This window comes from Hylaeus anthracinus, unplaced genomic scaffold (assembly GCF_026225885.1).
Source record: "Hylaeus anthracinus isolate JK02 unplaced genomic scaffold, UHH_iyHylAnth1.0_haploid 27299, whole genome shotgun sequence".
Taxonomy (NCBI): domain Eukaryota; kingdom Metazoa; phylum Arthropoda; class Insecta; order Hymenoptera; family Colletidae; genus Hylaeus; species Hylaeus anthracinus.
The window spans coordinates 12,457-38,617 of NW_026535106.1; the positions used below are offsets into that span (position 1 = coordinate 12,457).

Sequence of the window (26,161 nt, forward strand, 5' to 3'; positions counted from 1 at the left end):
AGTGGCACGCAGCCAGAAAACTTAATCGACCACGATTAATTCGTGACGCATTTTTACCGACCTACGTTCATATTCCATCCGACTCCAACGGCTCGATTAAAAAAATATTTACAAGCGCGGAAATAATTTCTTTGTTTCTGATGCTTTCTAATGAAAAGTCAAATCAAGATTAGAATAAAGAAAAAATAAACAAGTATGTATGAAACATATGTATGAAACATATGTATGAAACATATAATTTCGGTAATTATGGAAATAAATAGAAAAATGGATAAACGTAGAAATTAAGAATAAAATAAATGAATGAATGAATAAATTTCCGTACCGAAGAAACTCGATATAAATCGTTTAGATGCCATGCGGTTGCCGCGTTCTGTGCATAAGATTATTTGTTAAAAAAACAAGTAAACGACGGTAAACCGCACGTAGAGAGAATTACAAACGCTCGCGGGCCAACGTATAAACACCGTGGTAACCCAATTGTAGGACGATACTACGATGCCGACATATTATACCTGCCACGGCGCCGCGGATGCGGTGCGCGCTTATTCGATGCGGCTAACGTAGTTCTGCGGACATTCTCCGGCGATCCGCGAGCCTGTTTCGCTAGAAGTAACCGCGATTTACTATACCGCCGCGTGTGTCGATCGTCGTGCCCTACCAGGAAATCGGCGCGGTTGCCAGGCTCGAAAATCAACGAATTTAGGCTAGCGCCGTTCCGTTAATCTACGTGCACTCGAATGGTACAAGTACATTGCGAACGAGTGTAGTCGAATATTCAGATAGTCGAATAACGGAATAATTGAGCAGTGGAATGTAACCATTCGAACGATCGGGTAGATGAATATTATACGAACATTTGAGTAGTCAAACTTTTACGTCAAAATATTCATGTAGTTAACACGTTCACTGGCAGATACTCTTGAAAATTTCTACTGCGATTTAATTTTGTTTACAGACTTTTAGAAACCGCGTAATGAAACATTTATTTTGGTATTCAGTTCTGTAACTTCGTCGAAATTCAAGTATTTCATTCAAATTCATTTTCTATGACACTCAACTTTCAGAATTAATGGTTTTCGTTTCTCAGTGAAAAGCACTGTCGCCCATATATGGGTGACGTGGCGATCGACGTGTTAAATATCATTCATGTTATTCAACGTTTGAGTAACAAGAACACTCGAGTAGTAAAGTATCACTACTCTATTAAGTAGTCGTATATATTGCCCAAACGGTTGTGTAGTCAAATAAAAATAATTCAAACGATCAATCGCTACTAATCGTATTCGAATACTCAAATACAGGAAAACTCGACAAGCAATTTTCCCAAATTTTCTCGCGTTTCTACAGAACTGAACGTTACGGCAGTACATAACCGAAAGAAGCGGGTTCATCGAAAGATTCGACTACCTCGAAACACGACAAGTAATTTACGAATCCGTCGCGAGCGGTTCCCGAAGTGTCTCAAGGCACGCATAAATTCCACGTCGTCTGGGACGTTTTGAGACGGTGTATCGCGTATATATATATTTTCGAAAATATTACTATTCCCGAACGGTTCTCTCGGCGATGAATAACAGAGATAATAGACGGAGACCCCGGGAACGTAGGAACTGTGTTGGGCCGACGGCTGCCGCCTGCTAACGGGACAATTAACCCCGGTCGTGGAGTAATTAGATGATCGAGTTGACTCTAAACCTCGGGGTAACGTTGCACTGAGATTCGAGCGAAGACGAATCACCCGTTCTGGCAATTATCGCGGAATTCGTGAGCGTTTCAATCTCGTCCTTAATTCTCATTACTCGGTAGCTTGATCGTGCAGGACTTTGGTAGTAAACAATTGCTCGTGAACATCATCGAAAGCCCATTTTACTATTCCAACAAAATACCAGTTCCAATTGCGTATATTAATTCGTTACAGTAAATTCTAGCAAAAATAACGAAAAATTGCCCGAACCAGAAGAAATGTAAATTAATATTTTCTTTTTACGAACAACATTTAAGAATTACATTCAAAAAGGTATAGAAAAATCTAAATAAACATAATATGCCCACGAAGTAATCGTTCGCGAGATATTCGATCTTTGATCCTGTGAATCGATCCTGTGAGTCACGCGCTCCCGCGCGAACGCAGTTTCGCTCATCGATTAAGAAGCCGAATATCTTAAAAACTATTCGTTTCCGGCTGTATATTAAGCAAGACTTTTCTCTTCCTTTTGTCACGTTCTATCGACATCGACGGTTAGAATCTATAGTTTATCGCTATCCCGAAGCCGATTTCAGGGACTGCAGGTTCTCGTCTGCGGGGCGAAAGAATGCGCTCCACCGCGAAAAAATTCGCGTTGAGAGTGGCGGAGAATAGGATCTTTGAACCACGGCCCGTATTTATAGCCACTCAGGATTCCCGGCAAATACAGAGATTCCCGAATCGATCTCTCTGGCCCCTGGTTCGCCAGCCTCTTTCTTTTTTCCACGCGGAATCGAATTAGAAAGGGTTCAACGACACTCTTCCCGCCGAAAGAAAAGTTCTCAACCGGGAGAAAGGGCAAGATCGAATGCTTCTGTGCGCATTTTATTCTGAGCCTGAAATCGTTATTTAAATATTTGAGTATTTCATTGTTTTCTGTAACATTTGATTTCGTATCCAGATATTTGAATTACGCGCGAGTATTCTAATCGCCGATGTACTGTTCGATAGTATTCGATTACAGAAAAATTCGACGACCTAACCGTGGTTCGCGAACCGCGCGAACGAGTCAACAGGGCCGCAAATTCCTCTGGTGGGTGAAACGGAAACGAGAGAGACAAATTGCGCGGAGAGGATACCCGCAGCCGTTTCTGGTAATGATATTCCGATATCGTACCACGAGCAATCGTGATCCCGTGGCGTTTTCATGGCGAATACCAAACTTCCAATTAACGTAAGCGGAGAATCCGAGCTATTCGCTAGAAATCGAAACGTGCCGCGATCCCATACGCAAATGAAAACGAAATTTTTAACGGAGAAATTGAATGCCCTTGCGATTGGCTTCCGAGGGTTCGGCGTACGGATTAATCGAACGAGCACCGTGGACTTTGGAATATTCTTGGGGACGTTACTTCTATCTTTACCCGAAGCAACGTTACGTCAGAACCGAGCTTTCGTAAACTTAGAATTTAATATAATTATTATTATAATTCGCAACACGGGTGGTTTCTTGAGACAGTTCGAGGCCGAAGTAACAACAGTTTTCACTCGAAAGCGGTCGTTACAAACTCGCAGGTATGCAGGCGCCGGTGCATCAATTTTTATAATCAGTAATCGAATACTCATTAGAAACTTGGATGAATATCGAAAATAAATAATGTAAATTAATGGTTAATACCGAATGTGAACATTGCATAAAAATCACAGACAAATATTTTCACGTTTACTCGATTAATTTCAAAGATCTAAGAGTACTTACAGACAGAAAGTATTCGTACAACCAATGTGAAATAAAATTAATAAGACGAAAAAGAAGAGGTTAACGTTACGAATGAACGTTAAAATAGGAATGTTGGTCGATTACTTCATCCCTAAAAAATTTATTAATAAAATGAATATATATGAAGTTTTATATTGAATTGGTTCCTGTACGAATACTTATTAAACTGACTGCAGCGATTTCTATCCTTCACCTTTAATCAGAGATATCAAACTCGGATAATAACAAGATTTGTTGCTTCATGTCTTCGCCATCGTTCGCTCTCGTTTCTCGATTACCTTCCAGCGATTTCATTTAAAACAGTTCCGAATTCCGCTTCGCGCATCGCTAACAGAGCCCAAATTTTCGAACGTTAAGCGAGGCATCGACGTTAGATCCGTCGATCGACGCGTTATTAACCGGGCGCGATACGCCGCGTAGGGGCAATATCGAGCCAGGAATGTAATATCAGCGAAGAAGAGTAGCCGGTACACGTAGAGAAGAGAGACAGAGGTTGTAGGAGTGCGTTCTTCAGAGGTTGTAGGAGTGTGTATGGACGTGTGTCTATGGTATTATGTGTGTACTCACATGCATTCGTCGGGTCGATTGCAGTGTCCGTGCTGCTCGTCGCATCCGGGCAGGCAGCGGGCTGAAACAGGCAAGAAAAAATCGAAAAGGTTAAGGCAACTCTCCGCAAGAGGTCGATCGCGTCCCTCACGACTGCACGAGCGGTACATACGATGCATCCGATGCATTCCAGGTATAGTAGTCGGGTACTGGAACTCGATAATTCACCTAGCCGGGGCTGGCTATGTCGCTGTTAATCGAGTCATAAAATTGCCGTCGACCCACCGGAAAATCGGTTCAACGGCTGAACTAACCCACTCACGAGGGATATGTGCCGCGTTACACTGTCCTGGCTAACTGGTAGGCCGTGTCGTAATCGACCGGGGATGCCTTCTACACCTGGATATATCGTTCTACCTGTCGGATCCATTCCGACCGGTGAACTCTATCGGTGCTGGGTCTCATGTTGCTAAGGGTGAGTGGACCGTACTGGACAGAACAGACTCTGGCACCGTCGTTAACCGGTACAGGAGACACCCCAAAGGATTGGCTGTCTGTAAGTTGCGATACTTTTAGGACCTGCTTGGTTTGATTCAAGGTTCGGCGTTTGCGTAAAGGAACGCACACGAAACACAACTAATTCCTCTATAAATAAAAGTCGGGAGTACCCGAGGAACCTCATTCTTCTTCGATCTGACCTGTGTCAACAGGCCTATTGCTTCTATTTATCGACTCCTGTTGCCTCCGAGTAACTCTCTGAGAAGCGAGTACGCATCCAACACTGTTTGAATCTCAGCTCTTACTATTATTTCTCCTCGATATGAGGAAACCTGAACAACCTCGTCGTCAGAGCATCTGGTCAGAAATGATTACGGCCAAGTACCAGCTTGAACTGTCACCAACATTTCCCCAGGTGTGCATTACTCTAATCCAACAGATCCTATCGTTGGACCGGTCAGGCGACCGTCCAGATGCGCGCGCGACTGCCCTAAACCTAAGTCGCTACAACGTCCTCCGCAAGTCTAGCCAGGTGTCCATTAATCTCTCCAACAGATCCTATCGTTAGACTCTCTATCCTCGCGTGAGTGTATCCAAATAAACCAAGTCCAAACAGTCGCGAGACACTCCCGCTACATAAAAGGGTACGTTCACCTACCGACACCCCGTCAACTGCGCTTTCCAATTAAGCGATCCAGCAAAAGTTTCACCTCGACGAATACATGTCCGTCCTGGAGGCCTGGAAGCGACGAATTCCCAAAGGCCAACGGCGAAGATCGTTCGCGTCTCGAATTTCCGATGGGTCGGGGCTGATTAAAATTTATGTCATATGTACCTGAAACATCGTTCCCGTTTTCCAGGAATCCTGGATGGGAACGAAGTCTGACCGAGCGATGGCTGGCATAGCTGCACGTAGCGAGCCGACCGATACGTCGTCCCGCAAGGCTGATAAAATTGTGTCACGCGTGAAGATCCGTATCTTATCGACACCGAGCGCGCCTCTAACGCCCTGCTAATTGGCCAATTGCACTTCCTTCTTTTCCGAGTGGAAAGGATTTATGCTCGGCGTGCCCTAAAGATGGAGGACACCGGGTTCCCCCTATTATTGGAATGCATGGAGGGGGAGGAGGACCGAAGGAGGACCGGAGGAGGACCGGAGGAGGACCGGAGGGAAGGGCTGGACGCGATGGAGCGATGATTGCTGGCTGGCGTGACTCTGCACGCGGCTGGCAAGGGTAACGAAATTGTGTCACGTGTCGGCCGGCTTGTCCAGGCCACAAATATCCAAAACTCTTAACGTTGGCTCTCAGCCACCGGTGATTAAGTTACGTGTGCTACGCGGGACGCGTCACGCAATTGGGACGAGTTCTTGGGTCGTCGAAGATGGAGGAACGTGGATGGGGACATGGGTAACGAGAGTGCGAAGCTCTCGACGGTGGTGCATCGAACTTCTACAGAAGAAGTAACATGTCACGGAAATACATCGACGAATATTAAATATCTCGCATTAAAATCTCGCGATCCATAGTTTAAGAAACACCGGTCTAGTGGGTCCTATCGTTAGAAGAGAATTAAGTATCCTAAAGTATCGGAACCTAAACTCTCAGAATGCGGCCCGTGAGTATAGTAAGGAATATATCGTTGCGAGAGCACCCTTTGGATGGAGCCAAGGGCTGCCGGTGCTCGCGACCGGAACATGAAGACAGCGAGAAGAAGGCGATCGGATCGATCGCCTGTCAAGCTGTCGGATTCGAGCAAGACGTCGTTGAGAGCAGACGTTCCGAAGCTATATTTAATTGCATTCCTATTGTACACATTTCTATTCCAAAGCTGTTTGTTATTTATTAAAGTTCGTGTTCACTCGTTATCCCGAAACGCAACAATATTATCCAACGAAACTGACGATCCACCTGTTGCAATCCGAGCTACCGCGAACCATCGAAGACAACATGTATCGTACTGCACGAAGACGTACGCGATCCTCCTAACCCGGCAGGTCCCGATCCATAATCGGAACATTCGCACAGCGAATCCCGAAACGAAGCGATTCCTCGAAAACCAAGTAGAGGACTCATTTCAGCCTGAAATATTCAGACACCGAGGTCCAACGATGACATCCGCGCCTCCTGAATGAAGGGGGTTGAAGGTTCAGCCGGCTGGAAAGGTGAACCCTGGTCTCGGCGGGGGTCGAGGGGAGGGCTTGGTGACCTTGGCACCGAGCGCAACGGCCCACGGAGCGGCCCTCGTCGCGAGACCAGCGCTAAAGAGCCACGAGTATTTATAGAGCGGTGAAAACGAGAGGGACGGGATCCTCTATCGTCGTTGATCCAGCCGAACGACCAGCGAACGCCCGAATCGCAGAGATTCCACGGACCCCCGCCCATACGAAAAAAGAAGAAATCGCGTCGCCGCGGGGGGAGCCGTCGTCGTTCCTGAATTAAACTCGGGATTACGGCAGCGTCTGATGGCTCGTTTAAACTTGGCCCGATGATGTCCGTCGCTGTGGTAATCCGTGACCACTCGCGGGGGGATACCCTTTGACATTGTTTGGGGGCTAGAGGATAGATCCGGAGGATAGATCCAGAGGATAGATCCGGAGGATAGATCCGGATGATAGATCCGGTGGACCTCTGTTTGGTGATTGCGTGTCTGGAATCTTGGCGAGTGATGTATTGGGCTGTCCGGAAAGTCCGTGGCGATTTTTAGTAGGCGGTACAGGTCCGATTATGTCGGAATGGTTGAAAACAAATAACACGTATACATTCCTTAAAAGGTGGAAAAGTTCCGGAACAAAATCCTACATATATAATTCAATAAATATACATCAAAATTCAAATACGTATTTGAATTTTTCCTAAAAATAGGCACGAACTTTCCGGACAACCCAATACGAAGGAGGAGGATGTACGCAGAATTCCAAAGTTACCACATGGGTGGACTCGATAGAGTTAGGTTTGGACTGATAAGAGGATGCCTGGGTAGTGGGTCGATGGTGCTAGACCTCTCCGGAACATGAAGGACCCAAGAGCAAAACTCCTTACAATTGCTCAAGACTCGAGTTTTACGAGGTGTCCGAGTACTTGCCTCGACGAAGTGTAATAATTAGACCGCGGATCTGTGTGCATTCGTTATATAAGAAATTTGAATGCGCAAGAAGCTACAAAATGCAAACAATATGGAAGAATATAAACGAGATTGAAAGTAAAGTTCGTGTTGTGATATTTACAGAATAAAATAAATTCCTATCGGTAGGTTCAATTTTTGTAGGCACGAAGATTTTATTTTGCATAAGGATCCGCGCAGTCTAGTTATGGATAATTATAGAGAACAGGTACAACCAAGGACGGTTTATTTCTTCCCGATACTCTCCATCGAATCGACTATAGTCCACCAATGGCACACAGTCCGCAAATCTGTACGTTCTAACCTTTACCGTGTCTTTGCCTTTCTGTAAACCTCTACTGTTCCCATTGCAACAATGTTCGACCTGCCATCCATCACCTAGCCACCTTCCAACGAATCCCATACGAAGAAGTCTACCTAGAGCTACCCACGTCCCCAGGCTTCCAGAACTCGTCAGCTGACTCGGCTCTCCATACACTTGGCCACAATGCAAGGTAGCGTAACCCCCGGCGTCCCTTTCGAGTCTTGCTTATTTCTGCTGCAACAGTTGACATCCGCCAGCTGATCCCGAGGCATTCATCCGACGTTTCACGTAACCGCAACACGGCGCGACACCTGAGAGGACACCGTCCCTGGATTTTACAACCGTCCGAGCCGTCGCCGTGTCTGCCACGGTCAAACAACGTCGGTTCCCTTTAAACCAGGCGGGGACAAACGCTCCCCCAATGAATTTCACGGCTCGTGGCCAACGTACCTATCGATTTTTCTTTCCGTCTGTCGAGCAACCGACGGGTTCGTACCTGACCTTTCATGGAAGAGAACGAACGCAGCCCGGGGGTAGTCGTAGGAGGACCCTGGGTTCCTACGATCGAGTTCCAGTCGTTTGCGTCGAAGTTTCAGTCCGTAGGTTAACGTTCCGTCTGTTTTTGATGAATGTTGAGCGACACGAAGGCACTGCTACATGTTGCAGCGTTTTAGATTTCCGAAAGCTTCGCTGGAATTTATCCATAACAGGGACATCGCAGCAACGACGTATCGAGATGTATTCCTTTTCTCAGCTTCCTAATCGAGCCACCAGGTTCCAACGATCGAGTTCTAGTCATTAGTTCTAGTCATTGGGTCTAGTCATTGGGTCTAGTAATTAGTTCTAGTCGTCTCTGGCCAAGTTCGGTGAAGCGTGTCGCGTTGTCACTGACCCTGCTCCTCCGTGTCTCCTAACCTACCTCTAAGTCTACCTGCCAGAATTGTCCTCGTGACGCGGGAGACGAAGAAAACTGGCAGTTCGGCAGGTACCCCGGGCTAATAAAGACGAACAAGGAGGTGGAGAAATGAAGCGAGTCGAGTCACGGAGACCAGGGATCAGAGGGAGGGGGGGGGGCGTGGGTGTGCGAGGGGAGAGGTGGGTCTGAAATGGAAGCGGACTGTTGAACGCGAGGCCGGTGCAGCTGTTGGTTAAAGCACCGAGAGCACTGGTGGTGCAGCTGTCAGAGGCCTTGCTCGGTCGCTTTCGGCTCGTTTCGCTTCGCGACCGTGTTGCAGCTGCCTCTGCAACCCCTGCTGCACCCCCGAAAACTCCTGGCCGCGGTGCCAAACTACCCTCCAGCCGTGGCTACCCCTGCCTGGTCTCGCTAACCCATTTGCGGGACGATGGCGCGGTAGGAAGTGTCGTAACACTGGTTCTTTGGTTCTTTCCGCGTGGCATTAACAGTTGTTCGTCGAGAAAGAATAGCATTTACGGACACTGGCGTTGCTATGAATGACCGGAACCTGTTTTTTTTTTTAAAGTTTGTGTAACGAGCAGAAATAACTAACATGTATTTCCGGTGTCTTCGGAGCCGAGGCCTTTCTACACCTCTGCGTCGCCATTGACGAAAGTGTCGCGAGTGATCTAACGACTTTAGAAAAACGTTCGTTTTTCAATATTCATCATTAAGAAACAGACCTCAAAGTAAAAGAATAACTAACGGAATAATAAATCGAGCGTTTGAATAACAATTTTCAATCGTAACACGTATAGAACGATACTCGTCGGATAAATAATTGTAAAAAAATTGATTCTAAATATTTCGAAAATATCGAGATACGTCGGCAGCGATAGTGCTGACAATTCGTGAAACTATAGCGTCTCCTTTTTTTTTTTTACAAGGCTGAAACCTTCCACAGTTGATTCTCGAGACTTCAAACTATTATTTAAGTATTCGATAAAATTTCTATTCTCGAAGAATCTCGATGTCCTGGCACGTTAACAAAAATCAGTCCAGTTTCTTCTACCGGTCTGTGAAGAGCCAGTAAAAGTATCCGATCGTTGTCAACGGTGCTTGAGCCTCGAGGATCCGCGTGTAGCGTCCCGAAACCCTCATCGACGACCAATCGACACAGCCCCTTCTCCGTTCCGCGGGGCAAACAGCTTTTTTTTTATCGAAAGGGGAACAGCGGGTCAGCTGAGCAAACGCTTCCAACCGCGCTTGCACCAGGCGTACCTCGGTGTACCTTAGTGCCGATGCCGAAACGAGAAATCACGTTCTCGTGGAACCCGTCCCGAAGGCAAGTTCAATTTCAGTAATACCCGTTCGGCGGAGACTATTTCCAGGCGCAATTAACGACCGACCGGGCATCGATCGAGTAATAAAATCGAGCCGAGGCGCGCTAGAGAGGTTCGCATGGGCCTGGTTCGCAGTAAATCGCAACAATGCTCCTTTCTCATCGCTCAGGCGGAGTAGGAGGAACAAGAAGGCGGCGAAAATCCTGGAAAGAGTGACGTCGTGGGCGTGCCCGGAGGCCCGGTCCACGTGAGAACTGATCGCAGGGACGTCGCGAGCGGATACGAAATCTCGATGTCCACCGAGAAAGAACAGTCGTACCGAATTAAGGCTGGCGCTAAGGGTTACAGCGTCATCTTGTTCGATAGGATAGGAATAACCTCGGGACCTGACAGATTTGGAGGCTTTTGGTGTCTAGGTACTGTTTCGTAATACACGTGGAACTTGCACTCGTTCGGAACGGAGAATGTCGGAAGCTTCGTGTTCTTAGTCGTCATGGAATTCGAGACGAACCTAGGACCGCGTGAAATAAGAAACTCCACGAGTCGTCGATGTTTTTTGTTGAACCTCCGACGACATTCGACTAAACTCCAGTGGGGCTAACCTAAGAAGAACGACCCAACGCAAATAGCTCTTCGGCGCAAGAAACGCAAGGAAACCTAACTCGAGAGAAAACGTCCTCAACACCGCCGAAGACAATAGTCGAATAGAGCTTCGAATAGCCGTCTCGAAAGAATAGGGTGGTAAAGAAGGGCTAGTTACTACAGATCATCCGCCTTGTCCAGCGTGGACGTGTCGCTTCCAGACGTCCCAGAGCGACACGTCTCCGCTCGCGAAACAGCGCACGAACCGCGCGCAATTCCGCGAAAACCAGGGAATGCCACGAAATGAAGAGTAAGCAGTCTATTAGTAATCGATGCGCGCAGAAAGTTTGTCGAGCGCGGGTCGAGTCGGAGTGCAACGACCGATCGCCACTCACCGAGAGAGAAAGAGAGAGAGAGAAGGAGAGAGCCTGCTGGATGTTTGCTCGCCGAGCTTGGCTTCGGGGACACGAAACTTGGACGAAGAGGAGCGCGTCCGTGGCTCGCAGGAAGGACGACTGGGGAAGGTCGACACCTCGGGAACCGTCGGCGCGGGGTCATCCAATCGCCGCCACTTAGGGGATCGTTGCGATGCCGTTTCGAAACGTTCTACGCACTTTTTGGTATTTTATAGAGGCGTCACGGTCCCATAATGTATTTTTTTTTTTTTTTTTTATTAGCAATCGAATCGTAGTATGTTACGTTGTATTAGGCTGTATTATGTCGTATTATGCTGCGTTAAGTTGCGTTATCATGTTTTGTTCCGTGTTTCATTATGACACGTTCTGTTGTATCGTACCGTGTGGTTTTATGCTGTTTTGTCCTCATTTCACCGCAATGACGGTGCAACAACGTTTTGTACCATACAGCTAACGTAGAAGGATCGCCGGAATGCCGTTTCGAGACATATTAGTCACCCTTTGACGCCTCGTCAAGCCCGTTTCAATAACGAAATTCCTATTAATCCAACTGATTCCTATTGATCTCGACGGCACGAAACTCTAAATAAACCGTCCTCGCCTATTTCTCGTCCCCTCGCCAAAAAAGGACAGACAGAAACGGTATCCCCAGCAGCAGCGTCCCAGCCTTTGGAGATTCTTTCACCGTTTGATCCCTACTATCTACCCACCTACCCGAAGCTCTCCCCTGTTCTCCGCCGGTCGCGGATGCCATTCTGCTGAAACTCCGCCACGAATCTTCGCCACGGACATGGAATGTAATGACTTGGCGCGAGCAAAAAGACCGCGAAATCTCGAATGCCAGCGTGGCTACGGTGCCTATTCCACATGTCCTGGCGACCTCTCCTAGCCTATCTCGGGAAATTCCACAGGGACAAAGAGCAGCGGAACGAAATTCCAGAAAGCACCTCGAGACTGGGGGCAAACTACGGAGAGGGACACCGGGGAGCACACGAAACAACCCGTGCGTTTGGTGTACAGGGTAGGAGACATCGAGGTGTCCTACAGGTCGAGACTCTAGCAAAAGGCTTCGAGGCTTCTGAGACTTCGGTGTTCCGGATTATCAGGCGTCGGTGTAACATATGCCTATTCAACAGGAAGTGTCTACGATAATACGTCCCGGAGCTTGGGAATCTAGCAGCGATGGGCGAAACCCTAGGTTTCGAATACATCTGAATCGTTTCCTCTTTCGAACATTTTCCAGAGAAAGAAACGAGACAAACGCATCGGCAAACTTCAGATTCATTCGAAGCCTAGGGTGTTTTGCCCATCTCTGAAATCTAGCGCAAGGGAACTTCCAAGCAATCTCGAGTAATTCCACGAGCAACTGGGATCACCAGGCCTCTCTGTCCCTAGGCTCGCCAGGTGTCAGCGTAACCCTTGCCTACTGATCCAAAGACATCGGCCAGTTCTTCTCGGGAGTCTCGGTGCTCGGCGTCGTCCCGTTTAGTGGTCTCGCAGACTGGCGAGACGGAACTCTGCCACACACGAAGGAAGAGGTTCGTCTCTCGTGATGATGCACACGAAGAACCGAGGCCGTGCACGCGGAAAGCGAACAGACACGGCGGAGACCGTGCACGTACACGCGGATTAATCCTTCGCTGGTCGGCTCAGGTACGCGGACGAGCGACGAGGAGGAGACGAGAGCCAGCTGGAAGGAAAAGGACGGCCCGGCTGGCAGAGAGGCGCAGACGGGACTGGACGAGCGCGAGAGAAACGTAGGAGGGAGCCTCTACTCGCACACGCGCGAGCAAAGCGTGGGAAGCTGCTGCACGCTCGGACCCGATTGTGCTGGCACCGACGCTGCACCTCTCCGCCGTCGACTCGTCGGGTTTGTCGAGAACGTACGCTGCCTTCGAGGACTTGGACTGTTCGGGAGAGAACGTTACGTAACCTCCGGAGCCTCCAGAGAGAGGATGTAGAGGGAATGGGTGCATTTTCGAAGAGTTATGCGCTCTCGAACAGAGGGCTCGTGTCTTCAGGTTTTGCTGGGACTTTGTGGGGTGTTTAATTCAGAGTGTACAGGCTACAGTTTTGCTTAGAGTAGGATCGAGCATTGTCTTAGGGAGATTAAAGAGAGTCTGGTAGCTGGTGGTAACGACGAGGTGTATTTCAGAACGCTCGGGCATCGGGGAGTAGAGACCGTTCTTTTTATTCTGAGATTAGGATTTAAATTGTCTTTAGTGAATAGGATTTCGGGGAATTGATTCATTGTATTATAGGAATTGGTTTATCGAGGCTAGGAAGTCTTTCGCAATTGGGGAGTGTGTATGCTGTTTAGTTTGTTCTTAAAAAAAAAAAAAAAATGTCTATCTCGGTTCTGTTAGGATTTCATGAGGTGCTGATCAATTATATATATCAGCATTTAACTTGTAGTTAATTAATCGAATGAATTCTCGATATTGCTATATTTTTTAAAAAGATTCCGTTACGAAGAATTGAAACTTTTATACTAATCTCTACTCAATCTGATTTGTAAAATATTATTTTTCCAATCCGACTTCGCGATTTAACTCTCGAGAATGGTAATCGAGAGGTACACCCGACAGGTATAACCCGTTTCGTAAGCACGGATATTCGAACTTGGGGTTCTTGAATTAACAATCGATCGCTTTTCCTACTGGGGTCGGGACGCTACGCTACCTCAAAAAATTCCTCTCAAATTCTGCTGGGACTCGATCGAGTGTCTAATTGGTTCTCGATATACCCAGTGCCTTCTATGCGCTATTAGCTTGTCCCAAAAGTTTCTTTCGTTTTATTAATAATTAATACATACACAATATTTTATGTTTTACGTTACATTACAAAATTGTGTACAATTCATTTCGCTCCGTTACTGTTACACCATCAATGTCTAAGAGATTAGATCGTCTATTTATATAAACACTGCCATAAAGAATAATCGAACGGAACTCACGAATGAAACTTTTGGGACAACCTAATACGTTACAGTCCACTTCGAGTTTCCTCCCTCGGACCCCAAAAACAAAGCTTTCGATAAATTCCAGCCAAGATACATCTACCGCTGCTTCCCCTTATCGATTCTGCAGCTCGTCAAACAATAAATTTCGCTTCGTCTATGGTTCCCTGGTACACGATCATTCGGCGAAAAAAATCGCAAATTCGACAGTCTCCTGTCTCCAGTTACGGGCTAACAGTATGAATTACCGGAGCCGCGAGAGGGTCCGTCTCTGTAATTTCATACACGGAATTCCGACAAAAGGAGGGATGTCACGCGCGGTGCAGTCGGTCCGGGAAGCGTGGGAGTCCACGGATGATAACGAACTGCGGTACTTACGGGTGTTGCAGTAGTCGCCCTTCCATCCAGAGAGGCAGACGCGCTCCCCGGTCGGGCTGCAGCTGTAATGACCGAAATTGTCGTCCCTCGGCCTGCACAGGTTCTCGCAACCTTTCCCGTAGTAGTGGGCCACGCAGGTCACCCTGTACTCGTACACCATCTTCGAGTGAGCGCTCCTGTACTCGTCCTCGGTCCAGTTCGGACCCACGTCCAGCCACTTCTGGGTGGTCAGTCTCGTTATCAGCACTTTCTCTGCAAATACACAATCGAAATGATCGTGAGAATAGGTCTTCGTTCAGACTGTGTGGAAGCGAGAGAAGAAAAAAAAAAATATATATATATACACGTAGAATCGAGTAACCTTCTCCTTTTCGAAGTCGGTTAGAAAATGAATAGAGTCGAAAGAGATCGAAAGTGTCGAGAGGAGAAGTAGCCGTGTCGAAGTGTTTGGAGTTTCGGGGATCGAGAGCCAAGAATCTAGGAATTCTAGGTAGCTAGGAATGACCACTAGGTGTCTTCCAGAGTGGTCAGGCACTCGAGGTCAGGGTGTAGAGGCTATTATTCCGCACCGAGAGTGGGATTCAGATTGTCCTACAGGAAGGAGTTAATTGGCCTATTCTGGTCGTCACAGAATCCGCCTTCACTGATAGTCCTGTCGTGTCGCTACAGCCTCGTTCTATATCAGCACGCGATTCGACCAATTTCCTCGGTTCCCTGGTTCGAGTCAATTTCAATTTGCCACCAATTAACTCCACACTCGCTATATACGGGGTGGATTCGAAGCGAGGGCATGAAATCAACAGAGTTCTGCGCACCTTAAGAGTATGGGGATAGATACCCATGCTCTTGGTAGGAGGATTCGTGACTTCTTCTCGGTCTGGTATGACACCGAATATTCGGAACCATGTTGTCGAAAAATCTTTGTATCGAAAGATTAATAATGAACGATGTGTGTCAAGTTGAATACACAAAAAGAAAGAAAGAAAAAGACTGACGATCCATCAATTGGAACAACATTCGAGCAACAGCATCCCAATTTCCCGATCCATTCTTCGATCGAAACCTTCGCACGGAGCATCCTCGGCCACCTGGTCCAATTCCAGTCCGAACACAAGGTCCGGCGACGGGAGAAAGTACTCGAATCGAAAGGCGCGAGTAATTAAGCATGTCTATCAGTAGGGCACAACGCAGTGGTGACCGATGATGCGATCGAAGTGCATCGGCCTCCGCGTACAGCGCTAGAGAGAAAAAGTCGGCGAGCGAGATAGAGGAGACCGGACGTTCGTCCGCTATTGCTACTCCGCCGGCGGCACGCATCCGGCACAAAGAGAGTAAGCGCGGTGCGCTGGTGGCTCTGGGAAAGAGGCGTTCTTCTTTTCTTCCTCCTCCGTTCCGAGCGCAGGCTCCTTCGCTACCTGTTTTCGCGCGCGAGCAACAGCCAACCTTCCCGGGCTTCCTACTAAACATATTATCGTAATAGCCCCGACAGATTAGGAGGCCGCGATCAGGTGCCCCGAACCGAAAAAGCTTGCGCGTCTCTCACGATGAGAGGCAGCTTGCCTTGGCTTGGCCGTCGGACCAGTTTTACGGTCGGTGCGTGCGAGACCCTCTGGCGCAGCCAAATGGCTCGCGGAGTATCGCCGGTGCTGTATGGTTATGTGGTCGGTAGCGTAAGGAAGAGTTAAGTGGTCAGCCTCCGTCGTCCTCTCTTCGCCTCCCTGCTGCTCGCGCCCAGGACCTTATCCTCGTAATCAACGGTTCACCCGGTGAAGTTACGCCGTGGCGTCTATTTTTAAACGGGCCTCTTGGTTTCGGCCCGAGTTCGGGCCCTCGTTTCGGATGCTAGTCGGGTCCTGGGGATATTACTACGTCTTCCGTTCTCGGATTTTGCTGGAACTTCGAGCCAATGCTCATGGGATCCTGATGCGAATAATTTCAGGACTGTGACGAATTTGTTGGGTTTTCTATACTTTAGAGAGAAGCCGTACTATGCCTCGAAACGAGAAGGGAGGAATAATAGAAAATAAAGTTCGACAAATTTTCTAAAAGACTTGTATCGGGACCTTTGTAAGAAGACCACGGCGTAATGTTGACTTTTCTTTAATCAGAGTCTTCGAAAAATGAACGATAACGAACAAGAAATCTGTTTACAAATTTTACAGAAGATTATTATTATCATTTCCAAAGCTTCCAGACGACGAAGGTCGATCGAAAGAGAAATTTTTGATACCCCGTAAAAACTTCGAGACAGAGAACTTCAGGACAGAGAATCCAATAGACCCGAAACACACCTAACGTCCAAGCCACGCGATCCCGTATCGGCCCGATTTTTGCGAACTGGAAATTTTCATTCGACCGATGAGAATTTCGGTGGCGAACTTCTGCTTTCAAGTGGGCGAGCGTAGAAACAAAAGAACGGGCAGAGGGCAGGATTCGCCCGATGGCGTGCCCGTGGATACTTAAACAGGATACCCAAGCCACCTCTTCCCAGAAGGGAAGTAGCATCTCGCTGTCGGCGAAACGGGAGTCGAGAGGGAGGGCGCAGTTTGCCGACTGCCTATCTTCCCAGGTGATGCTGGTACGAGTTCTGAAAACGTCGATGTTCGCACGCCACTGCAGATGGACAGGGTACGCGCGATCGACTCCGTTTATCTTCATTTACTTTCGGAACCGTTCGCCTGTAGACAGCCGAGATCTCATCCGAGCAAAATAGACCGAACAGCCGCGGGGATTTGTTCGTGACGCTCATACGATCGAACAAGTTGTTCGAGTAAATTTCTACTCCTTTGAAACCGATATGTTGTTAAATTTTTCGTATTACGTAAGCATCGAATATAATTCGTTCGAATTTACTATGAATATTTACGATTATTATCTGTTGAATTATTCCGCGATTTGAGCGACACAAGAGTGGCGGGAAATCTAGATTAAATCGGCGCAGAAATACGAAGCGAACGTCAAACGAATCCTCGCCCTATTAAAATTGGAATTCAATCGTTAAAGTCGGATTCTAATCGTAAGAAATGAATTCTAATTTTAATGATTGCCTAAGCTCGATAAGAAGAACCGCACCGCAGCCAAAAATACTATTACAAAACCTAACCTCGATCGACAACGGCGGTGTTGTTAATATCGCGCAAAGGTGGCCCAGATTCTTTACGTCCATTTCTTTCCCTTCGTTTTTAATCGTATTCTCGTAGACGGCGGCCGGGTACAGTTACTGATTTGAATTTCAATCTCACCACGGCACGCGAATTTTCATTTTTGTCTAATTTTTCTAATCCCCGCGCGTTCATCGTTTGACTGTGGCGTTTCTTACCTCGCTACAAATTAATTGACGGAGGAATATGAATAATTCAGCTTGAAACGCAATTAACTTTTATCCGCGATTAATATTTATAGGAGCTACGAGAAACCCTCGTTAGTGCCCGGAAAATCATCACCTTGCGCAATTGTTTATAAATACAAACAGAGGGCCGAGTCCGGAGATCGTCGAAATTACTATACGTAGACTGTCGCGGTGGTCTTCAAAAACAGCTACTGTATTTTCCCGTATAACCTTCTTTCAAGTGGACAATGGAACCTTTGACTATGTAAGTATGAAATTAACTATTTCGCAAGCAAACAAACTATCACGATTCTGTTACATGTACAATATTACGAATATTATGATATTACAAACGCAATATTCCACCATTTGCGTTCGTTGCTAACGCTGAAGTCGCGACACGCATTTTATCACAGTTGGTGCAACGTGAAGTCAATAGCTAGCGGCGCATTCTTATGCAATCAAAGGTACAATAGAAAATAATTTAATTGTTACTTCACACGTGTCAATCGTATATTTGATCGTTAAGGCCTCCATAATTAGCGATTATGGAATTTAATTAAGTCGATCGATGGTCGAGGAGATGTGACAATTTCCCTTGGCTCTCGAGATGCATCGCGCGGCGAACGTTTAGGAGCTGTTATCTGCTCGACCACTATAGGTCTTCCTTTCCGCGTACGCGGAGAGTAGTGCACCTGTAAACGCCCGGTGAACTCGAGGCCAGGTCGATTCAAGGTATTTCATTAACGACGCAGCGCCAGACATTTTCTATTGTTCATTCAGAAACGAGCGGCCTGGCGAAGGATAGCCCCGAGCTTGGCAGGTAGCCAGATGCATTACTTACGCACCGTTCGTTCGCTCTGAGCTCCTATCGCTTATGGAGGGAAAAAAAGCCTCTCGTAACCCCGATTACGGTGACTCGGGCCGATTAACCCCGTTGCTCCTTCTAGCCATCTTCTCGCGCAATCGTTCCCACTGCCCCGCACCTCTTTTCGTCTCAGACTACTAAAATTATTATCCCTGATAAACATTTTCGATATCGAATGAAAAATAAACCATTTTTGTAGAAATCATAAATAATTACATTTATAATCATTCCAAACATTATCGATCGCGTGTATAACATTAGAATTTCAAGGAAAACTTGGTTCGGTTGTTCTTTTCGTTCGAATCGTGCTATCGCGTCTACTCTATATGCATTTCGAGGTTAGGTCAAACTAAGGATTCGATAAATCGCCGACAGACGATCGAATTCCTCGGTCCGTTGATTCTGCTATGGGCATCAAACGAAACCTAATTGGCGCGTTTTGTACAATCAGAGCACAATTCAATGCGTGAACGGAATTCTCATGACGCCAAGTATTATTCCACGATGTTTGCGTTGCAAATGGTGGTTACTCTCCTTAATTAAGTTGTAACGTAACCGCGTCCATTGTTTTCTAACGGAAAGATATTTATCTCTCGGCACGTCGAAGAATGCATCAGAGCTCGTCGTCGTGTGCACGCCGTTCCGTTGCGTACATTTTGAGCATACGGTTTCACGTAGCAATTCCGATGAAAATTATGTCCCATTTACTTGCGATCAATTTTCCCTCGTAGATACAATCTTAACGATTCAGAGTATTATTCGAGCGTACGTGTATGCGAAGCTGGAGGAAGCTGCGTGGCACACGAGGTACGAGCAAAATTGACGGTTCCATCTTTGATTTCGCGAAATAGCGTTGTATTGGGACTAACGAAGTAATTTCCAAATATGTACACGTGAAACCTCACTTATACACAAAACGATCAAAATATTAGGTTGTCCAGAAAGTTCGTGGCAACTTCTAAGAAACGTTCAAAAACATGTTTGAATTTTAATATATATTTATCGAATTACATAGGTGCCGTTTCGTTCCATAATCGTTCCATCTTTTAAGGGATGTATCTGTCTTATTTATTTTCAACCTCTTCGATATATTCAGACCTGTACCGCTTACCAAAAATTTACACAATCTTCCCGGACGATCCAATAATAATTTCCACGTCGTAAACTTCGTTCGCAATTACTCCCATTCCGATGAAAGTAATAATAAGTAAAGGTGTGAAATTGGCTGGGCACGGGTCTGACACCGGAGCTTATCACCGTGATAGGGTAAGGGACATCGGCACCCGGACCAATTACCTCCCATGGTCGTTATCGTGCGAGGAAGGCAGGTGCACTTGGAGAAACGCGACGGACAGCGAAGAGCCGTGCATACAACGATAACGGTAGCAACCGTGGCGAGCGGGTATCGAGTACCGAGGGAAAAGCGCACCGGAGAGCGGTTGACGATCGTCCAGATGACGTAAGCCTTGTCACAGGCCGGATTCCCGTTGCTGGTGCGTGCGAGCACACCGCAAAGCTGCTGTGCACGCCTGCACAGTTGCACACGCCGTCCTCGTAAATCCTACATTGACGCGCGCGCGTTTCGTTTAACGAACCGCGTTACCGCAAACGAAAGCTTGCTCGCTTTCAGAGGTACTACCGGCGAAAGGAAAAGGCGGCGGTCGCCGTTGCGTTACCCAAAACAGAGAAACGCATAGAGAAATTCATAGAGAAATTCATAGAGAAATGCATAGAGATATTATCCCCGTATCTATCACACAGAGCGACCCACAAAAAATCTTCGTACGCGGGAATAAAATTTGGTCAATTTTATTTGTAGTATACACGTAGTAACCGAACTGCGGATAGTATGCATTTATAACGTACGATGATGCAGAAAATATACATACGTACACCTAAATGCGTAAGATTCACAATCTAATAACGATTTGGAAACATGTAACTGCACATAATAAAAATAGAACGAATATATTAGAAAGTAGGAGATGCGTGAAACGAATTGAATAATTTTTTCGAATACTTCGTTTTAATTGCAGTACTAATAAATTCTACTACCTAGTAGTACTGCTATACGAAGACTTTTATGTAGCGTTATTCGAAGAATAATATTTCTAAGGAAGCCTAACCTTAAATATCTAATGCAGCTTGTGTAGCTCGGAGAAGGGGACAAAAAACATAGGGGCGATTGTTTCTCTGCAGCCGCAGATGCAGAGGAGACTCGAAGGACAGCTTTGTTTTCTTTAACGGAACTTCCCCGTTTTATGGGGAAGTTATCGACGGAGTGCCACGAGCGCGCCTCGTCGCCGCGGATGTAAACAAACTAGTAGACAAGTGACTCGAAGCTGCTGTTTTGCAAGCCGTATACCTCGGATACCATTATATTATTGGTTCGGACAACAAATTTCCTTTCTTCCAACATATGGCGTCTACTAACCCCTCGAGCTACGTATTACGAGTTCGTCGGTCTCAATTACGACTGTATGGTGGCAGTGTCGAACAGTATGTAACGAATGATCATACAAGATTATCTTAGCAAGAATACAAACTACCGATGATTACTGATTTAATGCGACTGTTATGAGTTATTACTACAAAAGTGAATCATGAACTGACGATACGCTACATTAAAATACATTATGTACATTAATTTAATATATTTTTTTTATTCTCAGAACAATAGCATTATACATTTATATTTATATTTTTATATATATACATTTATACATCTATCTATATATCTATATAATAGATAAAGTATTATTTGCCGTGGCAAGATGCAAATAAAATAGCGTAAAGTGTTAATTCGAGAAGTGCATTCATCAATCGCGTTTCCCAAAGCACCGTAGTCGAAACGAATTCTATTTTAGCAAACGCGTACAAGGTACGGTAAGGTCATAGCCGCGGTACGTTCGTTTCCGATACTTCTATTTTCCATAAAACCCGAAGAAGGCGTACCCGGTGAAAGTCGCGATCATCCGCGAGTAAGGCGAGAGAGACCGCGGAATGCGGGACGATAAAAGTACAGGCGAAATTTCTTCATTTTCCGACGGCGGTAAAAATTTGTCACCGAGCGTCGGGGCCCGGGCGGCGAATAATTCGCCGATAACTCGTCCCGCAGGTGCAGTCCACGGCTTTCGAGAGTCGCGTATTATCGGCGGAGGTGGGCAGACGGTAAACAGAGAGCGAGCCAGGAAGAGAGAGAAAGAGCGGGCATATCGTGGAGCAACGAAGAAGGGCGGAGGGGACGAAAGAGAAGGAGGACGTCGGCGGGCCTGAGAAAGGAAGCAGCATCCGAGCAGGCGAACAGCAATAAAGGGCTCGTTTCACCAGCCCGTTGGGGGCATTATATTGTACCCGAACGACGCGATAGACCGTGGCACAATGTGAGCGGTGTGTTTCGGCGATAAAGGCCGGAACGTGTCCAAACAGCGTCCGACCAGACGCGGATATTAATGGGAGCTCTTTTCACCGCGGATGCGCAGGTACATCTGTGGGATAACAGACGGAATTCCGTTCCCCGTGGAGGCCATCGAACAAAGGATCCCCATGGCCTTGATTCCCGCGTAATTAGTGGACTCGATGAGCCAGCAACGTTTGCTGTTATCGCGTGCAACCACTGGGGCTAGACCGCACGACGATAGAACCCAAATTCGATTAACCTCTCGTGAGACGAGTTATTTGAATAAAAATGAACTGAAATTCAGGTTTGTGACTACCTGTGGCATCTATCAATGTCGTTGCGTCGCGTCAGAATGCAAGTATTCGTATTCGATTAAAGTAAACAAATTTTCATTTAAAATTCGTCGAATTGGTCGTAACGCGATTAACGCGGGAAACTTATGCAGTTTTCGTTTCCAATTACTGTCGTGGTTAGTCGCGTTTCGTCGTTTTCCCGCCGCAATTCACGACCGCCGCCGTTCTGCCCGCATTCTGTCCGATCGTACCGCAGCTACCACTTCGCTCGTACTCCTCTTTCCACCGTTCTCGACCCGTTTTCACCGATGTTCCTTACTCATTACCGCGACACGTCCACGTGCACGCGTGCACAACAGAGCTCACCGAGTTCTGTTGTGTCACAACGAACGGAGAACAGACCGCACAGAGGGAACAGGAGAGGGAAACGGAGAGAGAGAGAGAGAGAGAGAGAGAGAGAGAGAGAGAGAGAGAGAGAGAGAGAAAGAGATATAGAGGCTAGAGAACCGGGCGGAGACACTAGTGTTTCCTTCCTGTGTAACCGTAGCACCTAGCTTCCACCGGCACACCACGGTAACACGAAACTTTCTGTTAGACGAGGATATGGATGTATCTCATGTACAGGGTGTCCCGCTAGTATCTAACCGCTTCGATACTTCAGTTCGAATAACATTATACAGTAAATCTATCGACGTTTCATTTTATACCCAATTCTACCGGAATCGATCAAACGACTGGTCTCGGAGATACTTTTTCCTCCGTCTCGGTTGAATTTCGCCGGAAGCAATTATTTAAGAAACATGGAAAGAGTAGGTTTATATATATATATCAGGTGTAAGAATGACTTCTGTGCCTTTAGATTAAAAAATATTTACTCGTCATTTTGTTACGTTGAATTACCAGTAACATTAATACCATACAATAATATAGAAAACGGATATAAAATATATACATAATGTACATACTTTTTGGTTATGTTCTGCATGTATTTAATACATTACTACATTCATTAAACGAATGATATATAGGCACAGAAATGATGTCTACACCTAATATTTAAAATGGACTAACTAGTAATTATTAATAATGTCTACACCTAATATTTCAAATGGACTAACTAGTAATTATCAATATCTTTTAAGATTCACACGTTCAGAAAATCACAGAGTGACAAACGTGCTTAGCTGCCTTTTTAAAACCCATCTACCGCGAGATGAAAAGTGCACCACGAGCGAGGAAAAAAAAAGAGAACTTTGGGAATCGTTGGTCCGCACCGGTAGACGATATATGTATCGTGTGCGCGCGAGCGACACGCATGAGAGCGCCGCACGGCCGCGCGTAGCTTCCGGTCTCCGGTTCATTCTAATTGCCAGGCAGACACCAGGACCTCGGGAAAGAAATTAAACGGTCCCGCTCTTCTTACGCCGCCCGAAGCACGGTCTCGAGAGTGAAGTACGCGGCGCGCGCACCGCGCCGAATCGGCCGTTCCGCGCCGCTCGAGACGGACGTGAGCTACACCTGCCAAACCGTACAGAAATAGTTCCCTAAGCTGGAATTCAGCCACTCGATTTGGAGGTTAGAATTCAATGCACCAGAGAGCATTGCGATTCACTGATTTTTTACCTATCTAGCTGCGTGACAATTTCAAACAACGCAGAAGCAGGAGATCCGGAGGTTAGAATTTGGAAAAGTCTCGAATCAAGAAGATACGAAATGTTAAAATTTGTATCTTTATTTTTTACAACGATACAAGAAACTCCGATACTTGTTACTGTTATTTAGTTTTGCGAAACCCTAACTTCCGAATAAGGTTTGAGGTTGTATGATACACTCTAAGAATTGTAACACACTCTGACCTCGAATTCTATTAAGTTTGACGGTTACTTTGAGTAGTTGATAGACGGGGGTTAGAGTAGAGGGTAAAATAAACTCGGAAGGCTTCGAGCGCAGAGTTTTATTTTCCGTGCATTTTACCATTTTTCGAATCTTTAATTCTATTAAGTTCGACGGTTACTTAAAGATTCGAAAAACGGTAAAATGCACGGAAAAACTCTGAAATGCTCGGAAAACTCTGCGCTCGAAGCCTTCCAAGTTTGTTTTACCCTCTACTCTAACCCCCGTCTATCAACTAACTCGCAAACCGAGACAATTCCCCGGAAGTAGTCTCCTGCGTGCTGTCAAGCCTCTCCTCGATCTCTGAAAACGGCAGCGGAGTGTAATCCCAAGATTTGAGGTTAACCAGAGGCCGGGTCTCAGAGAAAAAAGGGATGCGATATTTGTCCGCGGTACAGCCGTGCACAGGAAGAGGCCCCGAGGAGGAAGGGGCCTCCACCCCGAGGTTTAGACTATCGAAACCATAAGAAGTAACGAGCGGAAAAAGGAGTACAGGTCGGCGAAGGTTATGTCTCTGGTGAGTGTCGTGCGCGAAGGAGACCGGAAGTGGCTTCTCGACTGGTTCGGACCTGACGCATGGCGTCGCTGCCACGAAGAACCCAGCTGGACTGCACGTGCCCGTGTACCATCGAAAACCTTCCCCGTATTCAGAGCCGTATGGAGGCCTCGGCGAGGTGAGGGAGAGAGAAAGACTAATTTTAAAATGATTCTCCTTCGTGTTTTTTTCCCCCTCCCTGTTCCGTACTCTTGTTTTTATTTAGTGGAAGCGCGTGCTAGCGCACTCGTGCCGCGTCGGCTGATACAGACACCGCACGCCGTCCAGATACGACGCTCGCTGTCGCGGAAGGCTTAATAGGAAGAGCGTTTCAAGAGACGGGGGAGAAAGGTTACTTACCGGGCGAGTGGTGCGTCGTGTTGTCCGTGTCGTGATAAGCCTCCACTATCAGCGAGAAGGTACCCTGGGAACAGAAAGAAACAGTCGATCAACTTCGCTGCGTCCAAACAAATTACTCCAATTATTATTTCCTAAAATGGACAACATAGAATCCGATTTAACCCATTCTCACGTTCAATGTTCGATGGTCGAAAAGAAATTGTCTAGTGTGGTAGTTGTTACTGTGATTAGTGTAGCAATTGTTGGTAGTTACGCTTGTAGTTACGCTTGTAGTTACGCTTGTAGGTACACTTGTAGTTACACTCTAATTGAATCGCGTCGATTTTGATACTGATATATGAATATCATCGTACTACGATATGGAGTTGATAACGACAATATTTCCTTTCTTGAACGAAGCATTTCATTTAGTACCATAAGATGAAACGAAGCAAAACGAAATAAGATTCAATACGAACCATTGTGACATAAGAGAAAAGAAAGCGCAAACGCAAATATTAGATTACACGTTGAAGGATACCCGAGGTACGAGACCGATGACAACGAGTCAACCGAAATCTGGATGCCTGGACACGCTCCGTCTCCGCAAGTATTCAGGTTTCGGCGCGAAAAACGCGGCAGCTGCACGTGCCCGTCGCGTATCGCAATTAACAATAAATTAAACGTTCCGAGGCGAGGCTGGCGCGTCGCGCGCGCACCTGCCGCGCGTTAGAAGGGCTGTTCCCCTCCCCGGCCGGCGAAGCGTGGCTAAAAAGTCGACGGAACGCGACGGGGTCACGTGTTGCGGGGTAGATGGAGCGCGAACCGAGCGGAACGAGCCTCGGAGCCAACCCTATCCACTACTCGTCGTGTTACCCCTGATGGAATTGCCGTGGAAGGCTATCGAGACTAGGGCTCGAGCCGTCCCTCTCCAAACGTGAGGGTTGGGGTGACTTTGTGCAACGACCACCGGATATAAATCGCGCGGGACACG

General features: G+C 46.8%; 1 protein-coding gene across 1 annotated transcript in view; it reads right to left on the reverse strand.

Moving 5' to 3' along the window:
* The window catches only part of LOC128893241 (neurogenic locus protein delta-like), a 51,458-nt gene that overhangs the window by 6,806 nt on the left and 18,491 nt on the right, over nucleotides 1-26,161 (reverse strand). Inside the window, exons 2-4 of the mRNA XM_054154070.1 lie at nucleotides 25,189-25,252; nucleotides 14,512-14,763; nucleotides 4,035-4,095 (exon numbers count right to left, since the gene is read on the reverse strand). Coding sequence (XP_054010045.1) covers nucleotides 4,035-4,095; nucleotides 14,512-14,763; nucleotides 25,189-25,252 — 377 coding nt within the window. The remainder of the gene's footprint in view (nucleotides 1-4,034; nucleotides 4,096-14,511; nucleotides 14,764-25,188; nucleotides 25,253-26,161) is intronic.